This window comes from Sinocyclocheilus rhinocerous, unplaced genomic scaffold (assembly GCF_001515625.1).
Source record: "Sinocyclocheilus rhinocerous isolate Xijiao unplaced genomic scaffold, SAMN03320098_v1.1 scaffold2307, whole genome shotgun sequence".
Lineage (NCBI taxonomy): Eukaryota > Metazoa > Chordata > Actinopteri > Cypriniformes > Cyprinidae > Sinocyclocheilus > Sinocyclocheilus rhinocerous.
In genome coordinates, this window is record NW_015642048.1 from 465,798 (window position 1) to 473,963 (window position 8,166).

Sequence of the window (8,166 nt, forward strand, 5' to 3'; positions counted from 1 at the left end):
AGTTGTTCACTTTTTATTGAGTATTTAATGAAATGTAAGTATTTTTATGATTGGCATTTCACATCCGCCATCTTGGGTTTTTAATGAAACTTGTCGCAATTAATTTTATTCGTGAAATACAATTCACGCATACTTAAATTTGAAAAGACAGTTTATTTAGCTGTTTTTGTTGCACCCTTATAAAGGTTTTTGGAGTACGTTTTACAAGAGAATACTATTTCAGGTTTTCTACTTCAAAATTTCATGTTCAATTGCCATTTCTTTGTAATTTATTGTAATATTTATTAGCAATTTCTGGGTGAAAATTGTTTCTACTCCAATTTTTTGCTCAGTAGGCGGCTCACTAGGTTTTGGAACAGAGCTAGCGTTAGCATGCTGTGTCATTCATGTGTGCTGGTGAGCTTTTAAAAACTTCTACTAAGCTATGAGCAGCAAAATAACAAAAAGTGAAAGCTAGAACGGGGCAGGTTTAAATTTCTGCTTCATTTTCACTTGCTTATGTCCCTTATTAATCCCAAACTATCCTAAAGTTTAGACATCCCTCACAACTATGACACAAACTCTCATTTTTACTACCCTTTAAGTTGCGGAAAACCTGTAGATATCTCTCTTGCCTTCGCATTCAAACGTTCACGGTCACATTCAGTCGCTTCATTCAGTCAGTAATCACAGCCGCAGTAGCAGTGCGTCAGGAGGAAGGTGTTGGCTTGTGTTTTGGTGAGCTGCATGCTGTCTGGATGCTTGACAGGCAGGTTTAGGTGAAGTGCTGTTTGTGCAAGCAGTCCAGAAAGAGGAGGAGTGATCAAAGAGAGCGAGAGAAGAGGACGGGTGACTCTTTGGAGGCCAGAGATGCACGGTGGTCCTCCTCGCACATCCTCAGGTGTTTACTTTGAGCGCTTCTTCTTTATTCTGGAAAAGAAAGAACAATCATATCATTAGAGATGAACAAGACGAGTTTTGCTGATTTTTAAATAAATGTAAAGTTTTTGCGAGTTTTGAGGATGAAATGTCAACCCGATCTCACGGCAATTCGTACATATTTTACGAGGTGGCTAATTCGTATGAATTCGTAAGAATGACCGACACCTAACCCCGCCCCTAAACGTACCCGTCACCGGGGTATAGACAAATCGTACAAAATCGTACGAGTGAGATTGTACGAATTTGTACGAATTAGCCACCTCGTAAAATACGTACGAATTGGTCGTGAGATAGTGTTGGAAATGTGCAATCATAGTCTTTAAACATTTCTGTGTGAACTTTTATGCATTTAACTTTTTTTTAAACTGTCTAGAACATCAACTTCTAGTGAACAATCTCTTGTAAGTACGTCACTTGAAACATTTTTTTTATGTTGTAACAATTGTCACTTCGGTAGCAATAAATGACAAAATATCTATTTAGCTTTTACATATTTTCCATGAGAGATGTTTAGAGAGTCAGTAAACTCTAGACCAGTGTTATTGTAGTATTATTTATATATGATTATTTATTAATATTTTTAAGTAGGATTAATTTTTACATTTTCAGTTTTCATGTTTATTTTAGTTTACGTTTTGCAATGATTTTGTTTGTTTTAATTTCAATTTTAGTTTTAGTAATTTTAATACTATAACTTGAACTTGTTTTATTTCAGTTATTTCAGCTAGGCAGCATTTTTCATAAAAAATCTGGGCCAACGAATCCGAAAGGATTTCTAAACAAGATGTGTGGAATAATACTTCTAAAGTAGAATATTATTTTATATAATATTATTTCATATAACATATATTCAGTTATATTATAAATATTAAATAATATAATATAATTATTAAATACTATATATTATTTATTAATATTTATAAAATTATATAAATTTTTGCCTAATCATATAAATGATATTTTATTAGTATATCTTTTTAATTAACATAATTAATAACATATTTTTTTCATAGTTTTTGTTTTAGTTTACAGTAACAACACAGCTCTGACAATGATCGACACATGTTTTTATTTTATTTTATGGCATCAGTCATTTTGGCTCAGTGGCACAATAGGAGGTCGATTATAATGGTGTAAAACCTCTCTGCTCTGCCTGTTACCTCATCATTAATCTACAATTAGTGTAATTAAAGAACAGGGGTTAAACGCTTCAGGCTCTGTGGTGGAGCCTATAATTACTTACTAAGGTAAACGTGTAATTTCTATAACCTTAAATTAGCCAATAACATTCCACATATACCGTTTAAGACAACAGCTTGTAAATTTCAGCTAAGATTTGTTTTAAAACCCTTAATGCTACTGCATTCCTGCATTTATTTGGACGGGATTCACTTTGCGTAACGTAACAAATTACAAGTTGTGTAAATTAAAAATTAAAATTTTTGTGTAAAAAAATAGTCAACTTAATTTAATGTTACTTTGTGTTTTAATGTTAATTATTTGTGAAATTTACTAGCAATTTCGAAGTGAAAATCATTTCATCACCAGTTTTTAAAGCGTAGTTTAGTTTTCTTTTCTTTTTTTTTCGGACGTTATATATTTTAGAAGTGTGAAATTACCTTGAAGGCTGCATCTATTCCAGTTTGGAGTTTCTACAGTTTCAGTTTCTACATTTGTAGAAAAAGATGTTTCTGTTTTTGAAAGTGTCTGATGTTGTATTAGTGTTGAAACTTAACAAAACATACAAATGCTTAAAATTTACGCAATGTATTGTGTGGAACATACACTTTCTAGTACTGCTTATTTCTGCTATATATATTTGTTTACATTTTAATTCAATTTTTTTTAAGTCTATAAGGAAAAGGTCTGTATTCCATCCCATGATTCCTCAGAGAACTGCTGCTTTTTCTAGTGTAGAAAGAGTTTCTTCTTACTTGCTAATGGCATTCTTTAGATACTGCTGCAGCCATTTGGTCTTGGGGTTGATGCAGACCTCTCTGTTGTTCTTCAGCTTGGCACTGGTAATGAGAGAGAGAGAAGAAGGGATTTGTTTCGGACGAGAGCAAAAGAGAGACTGTAGTTTTCTCCCTCGGTGGGTTTTATCAGATCATATCAGCTGTCCGTCATGGACTACATTTCAGCCCCTCTATTCTACTGTACTGGCAGGAGTCACTGCACTTCATCAGATATCAGGACTGAATTAGAGGAGGTTTGTAAGGACAATGTTGTGCTGTCTGGAAGTTCTGGATTTTTGATGATTCGGAAGATTCTGCCCGGGATTCCCAGCTCTGTACATGTGCATATAGTTTGTCTAAAGTAACAATTTTTTTTCTAATGAAATTAAATGGATACTGTATTCTCAGATTCTGACTCCCAATTCTTAAAAAAAAAACAATAGAATTTAAAATAATTTAATTATCTAATTCTGTTACTAACCAAACACATGCAAACTTAGAATAAATAAAATAATAAATAATAAACCCACGGTTAATTTTCGAAAGGGAAATGTGAAAAGTGTCCATCAGTGATCCATAAATGTGAGATTTATACATATATATTTGACAACACTTACAGGTGCATCTCAATAAATTAGAATGTAGTGGAAAAGTTCATTTATTTCAGTAATTCAACTCAAATTGTGAAACTCGTGTATTAAATAAATTCAATGCACACAGACTGAAGTAGTTTAAGTCTTTGGTTCTTTTAATTGTGATGATTTTGGCTCATTGAGATGCACCTGTACATGTCCTTACAACAAATGGGCCTACAGCGTTGTCTACACGACTTTTGATGTGCGATTTTTCATTAATGACAAAAAGAAAGTCATGGGTCTGAAATACCCTCAAACAGAAATCTTTCTGATTGATATCTGCCCTCCAAATGAGCTTTGGTACAGCCAGGAAAATCCCCTCAAACGCTTCATTCACCCACACATGGAGAAAACCACGCAAATGACACCCAGACTTCGCACCTCGGTGCCAAAAGGTTGTGTTTGAGAGTTAGAGGCTCACGTTGCCATTCAAATGGCTATTCGTATTGCTCACACCTCACACACACACAGATCTCTCAATCTGTCTAGACAAATGGAGCCTGTCGGCGCAGATAAAAGATCCGCTTAACCCCAAATCTACACACCAATCCTCACAATCAACTTCCCGATCAGTAAGCTAAATAAAAACGTAATGCTATCCCTGTTTGTTTACAGGCGGGATGTCATCCATTGACTTTATCTATATTTGTTTGTTTGTTTGTGATTTGGGCTCTGGGTTAATCTAGCTAGTCTAAACGATCTTTCGAGCGAGCTTGTCGGTGGTCTGGGACCGAGCCAGCAGGTAGTAATTACCTCACAGCTAGCTAATGCTAACAACAAAATGAGTGATGTGCGTGTCTGTGGGGGGAAAGGGTTGGTGGCTGTCTTTCATCTGGGCCAACAAATCCGAAAGGATTTCTAAACAAGATGTGTGGAAGACGGCAGATTAAAGGTGATTTCATCCGGCCAAAGTGTGTTCCCCAAATGACCCTCGGCTACATGCTAACCTCTGTAACCCCTATAATCTTGATCCCCCCCCGTAGCGCTTTGGCTTTTTGCTGTCCGACGAGGTACAAATGGTTCGGTTTAATACATTCCAGACGGCTGAAGTAATTCCAAATGCTGGTAAAAATTAAAATGACAAGGTCACCCTCAACAGAAAGCTAATCATTTTGACCCTTAACAAGTATTGTGTCGTGAAAACCTGGGAAAAATCGCTTTTCTCTTTCTTTTTTGTATTATTCTGTGAACAATGGAGCACATGGCTACATTCCCACACAGATTTGGCTCCTTAAACTGGAAATTTGTAACTTTAAGAGCTATTTCTGGCGCTGTTTTGCAAAATGACGTTCATTGGTGTAACTTAATGTAGCCATGTAATGCATATACAAAATACAGTTTAGCGAGTGTGAGATAGATGGATCTGGAAAGTTGACTCACATGACTTGGAAAGGGCAGCTGGGTGTGTGGAGGAACTTAATCTCACGGATGCTCCTCTGCGGGACGGTGTTGTGAGTGGACCGGCACCAACATCTCTCCACCAGACTGATGGGTTTAGCTGGGAGGAGATCGGAGCAAGAGAGTCAGTACAATCTTACACTGAGTTTAAGTTATCATTTGTAAGACAGTAAGTGCTAAACCAACATCTCTCCACCAGACTGATGGGTTTAGCTGGGATGAGATCGGAGCAAGAGAGTCAGTACAATCTTACACTGAGTTTAAGTTATCATTTGTAAGACAGTAAGTGCTAAATTACTATAGCAGCATTCAAAAGTTTAGGATCAGTAAGAGTTTTTGAAAGAAATTAATACTTTTATTCAGCAAGAATGCGTTAAATTGATCAAAAGTGACAGTAAAGATATTTATAATGTTACAATCAAAATAAAATTCTAAATTCTTTTCAACATTGATAATTTATCAGAAATGTTTCCTGAGCAGCAAATCAGCATATTTAAAATGATCATGTGACACTGAAGACTGGAGTAATGATGCTGTATATTCAGCTTTGCATCACACAAAAAAATTCGATTGTAAAATATTTTTAAGTAGAAAGCAGTTATTTTAAATTGAAATAGTATTTCCCATTATTACTGTTTTTACAGTAATTCTGATCAAATAAGTGCGGCCTTCATGTGCATAAGTGTCTGATGTCAAAAACATTAAAAATATTTTTAATGGTAGAGTATATTCTTCAAAAAATAGATATTAGAAAAATATGTTTTGAATATTTAACACAATTCCATGTATCTCTTTATATTATTTTCATTAATTTAAAGAAATAGTTTAAAAGATATGTTGCACAGATTTTTTTTAAACATAAACAAATCTTCTGTTTTACAGTTTAAAACTGAGTATTGATTTGTTAAAACAATTAATAAGTTACCCAATAGTTTTTTTTATATAGCCACTGATTATTACAGTTTTTGTAAATTCATCCAATAACAAGATGAATAATCTTGCAAAACAACATTTTTCACTGTAAAAAGTGAAAATATGCAATTGTCAAACTGAGCTGTTTTCTATCTGATCTGAACCTTTAAAATCTCTTGACAGAACATTTATATTGTGAACTTGGAAAGACACAATGAAATCTCAATTTAATTTCCAACTGAAGCAATCCACAATTCAAGTTTATGCCATATAATCATACAGTAACAGCATAAATCACAGAACTTTTCCTCATTGTAAAAGCATCTGAAAGGCTCCAATCACCTGCGTCCATTAACAAGCCCTGATCATTAAAAAGAGATTAGTCTGCCATTCTAGTGGCTCTCGTCCATTCACACGGGGGCCAGCCCGCCTTTCACTCGCCACATTTTTCATAAAGAGGGTTCTCGACATTAAATACGGCAGAATCCCATAATCACACCATGCCTCTCCAGGCACTTTGCTCCTGAATATGTGCATTAAATGAATCTGTTGAAGAACATTCTCTGAACGGTTTCACATCTCCCTGGTTTCCTTTGCGCTCCGCCGAAACGTACGCGGTTATGAGGGAAGTCAAACTCTGGCATTCCCATAGATATTTTCCAACACTCTCTGTTCCCTTTGTCATGTTAAACACCGGCCCATTAAGCCTTGACTAAACACCACGCCAAGTGAACAGCGCAGGAACTTTTTTTGCTTACTATTCCCTAATTAGACACTAATTAAAAGAGCTTGCGGATAAGTAAACAGTGCTTGGTCTTTCACAGAAACAACAAAGCCAGACCCACCAAGTTCAGCTGGTTAAACATTGCTCTGAAAGCCTAAATCAGACCCACTAACATGTAAAGACATGTACATCAAGTATTTAACGCGAAGACGCATATGCAAATTTATGCGGAACCCCTTAATGATCGTTAACACTATAATGATCATTAACTGAAAATATTCACTAAAACTTAGTTGATTAATTATACAGTAGTTCTGCAATTTAAAACTTCAATTTGTTCAAAAATTCACTTTAATTTGTTACTTGCCTTTTTTGTAATTATTTGTGTAATTTACTAGCAATTTCTGAGTGAAAATAGTTTCAAAGTAAATCCATCAACATTTTTTTTTCAGTTTAGTGGACTTCCAATCAATAAGAAAACAATGGTTGTTTTGTTTTTTGTTTGGCTTTTTGTTTAGTTTATTTTTGTCTTTGTTTTTTGTTTGTCTTTTTTTGTTTTGTTTCACTTTTTCTTTTGTTTTCGAAGGGATGTTGGTCTGATCCATCTAGTAATTTATATGTGTATTCACGTGCTAAAACAAAATAAACATTTTATGTTATGCTGATTAATACATTTATAATGAATACATTCATTTCATTTATTATAAATGTGTTATTAAAAATAAACAAAATAAAAAAAACTCAAATAAATAAAATTATATCCAGAATATTATCAGTGTTACTTTAGTATCATTGAGATACTATTATAGTTTTTATTAATATTTTGAATGAATTTAATTTTTTATATTTTAAATTTCCATTTAATTTTATTTAAAGTTTTAGTCATTTTGTTGTAGTTTTGTCATTTTTATTAGTTTATTATTATTATTTTTGAAATATGTTTATATAGTCTTTATTATTTTTTATTCCAGTTTTACTTTTATTTTAGTGCATCAAGTTGAATTAAATGAAAACGAGGAATGTTGCTTTGGCAACTAGCTGAAAAGATAAGATTAAGTGTTTTTACATTGCATTTTGCTTTAAAAGTTTATTTTATTCCAAGTAAAGACTTTATGGTTTTGGGTTCAGTTAACTGTCATAACCCGGAATGGTACACCAATATCCATCTTGCAACTGTTATTTAGTTAATTAAATTGCAACTCAACACTTCAAAGCATCATGTGAAAACTGAAACGCTGTAAATCTGTAAATGTTAGCCGTAACCCACTTACCGTCAGCCTCTGGGCTCCACATGGCGACCGTCAGCAGGGCCACCAGCGCTAGGACTTTGCTATCCATGCCAAGTGTGTGTGTGTGGCTTTTGTCCGTCACAGCTAGCTTCCAGAGCTCAGTGTGGCGTCTCAGCGCTCTGCGAAGTGTTAAGACTGAGGACCATAGGGAAACACTCCCCCCTCTCTCAGGAGGAGGAGGGAGTGGGGCCGGACCCTCTCCTCCGACAGCCTGCGTCTTCAGTGAAGTTCCTCAAATGTTCTGGCAGAGATTCAGCTGTGACAGTCGGACTCAGACTCTTGTTTCTGTCTTCCTCTGCATCTTTTTCTCAGAGGAGTGGAGAAAGTGGAGC

At 34.8% G+C, this 8,166-nt stretch overlaps 1 protein-coding gene across 1 annotated transcript; it reads right to left on the reverse strand.

Moving 5' to 3' along the window:
• Positions 1-306: 306 nt before the first annotated feature.
• Positions 307-7,940, reverse strand: LOC107755354 (stromal cell-derived factor 1-like). The gene is made up of 4 exons (XM_016572132.1): positions 7,817-7,940; positions 4,892-5,009; positions 2,856-2,939; positions 307-909 (listed from the first exon to the last, which is right to left on the reverse strand). The coding sequence occupies exons 1-4, from the start codon at positions 7,881-7,883 to the stop codon at positions 885-887; spliced, it is 294 nt and encodes a 97-aa protein (XP_016427618.1). The 5' UTR covers positions 7,884-7,940; the 3' UTR covers positions 307-884.
• Between the last annotated feature and the right edge of the window lie 226 nt (positions 7,941-8,166).

What these genes read in the sequence shown, in the direction of transcription:
- LOC107755354 (XM_016572132.1), bottom strand. Translation starts at nt 7,883, where the DNA reads ATGGATAGCAAAGTCCTAGCGCTGGTGGCCCTGCTGACGGTCGCCATG. An exon ending in GTGGAGCCCAGAGGCTGACG is followed by an intron (nt 5,010 to 7,816) that starts GTAAGTGGGTTA and finishes ATCTCCTCCCAG; the next exon opens with CTAAACCCATCAGTCTGGTG. An exon ending in CTAAAGAATGCCATTAGCAA is followed by an intron (nt 910 to 2,855) that starts GTAAGAAGAAAC and finishes TTTCTTTTCCAG; the next exon opens with AATAAAGAAGAAGCGCTCAA.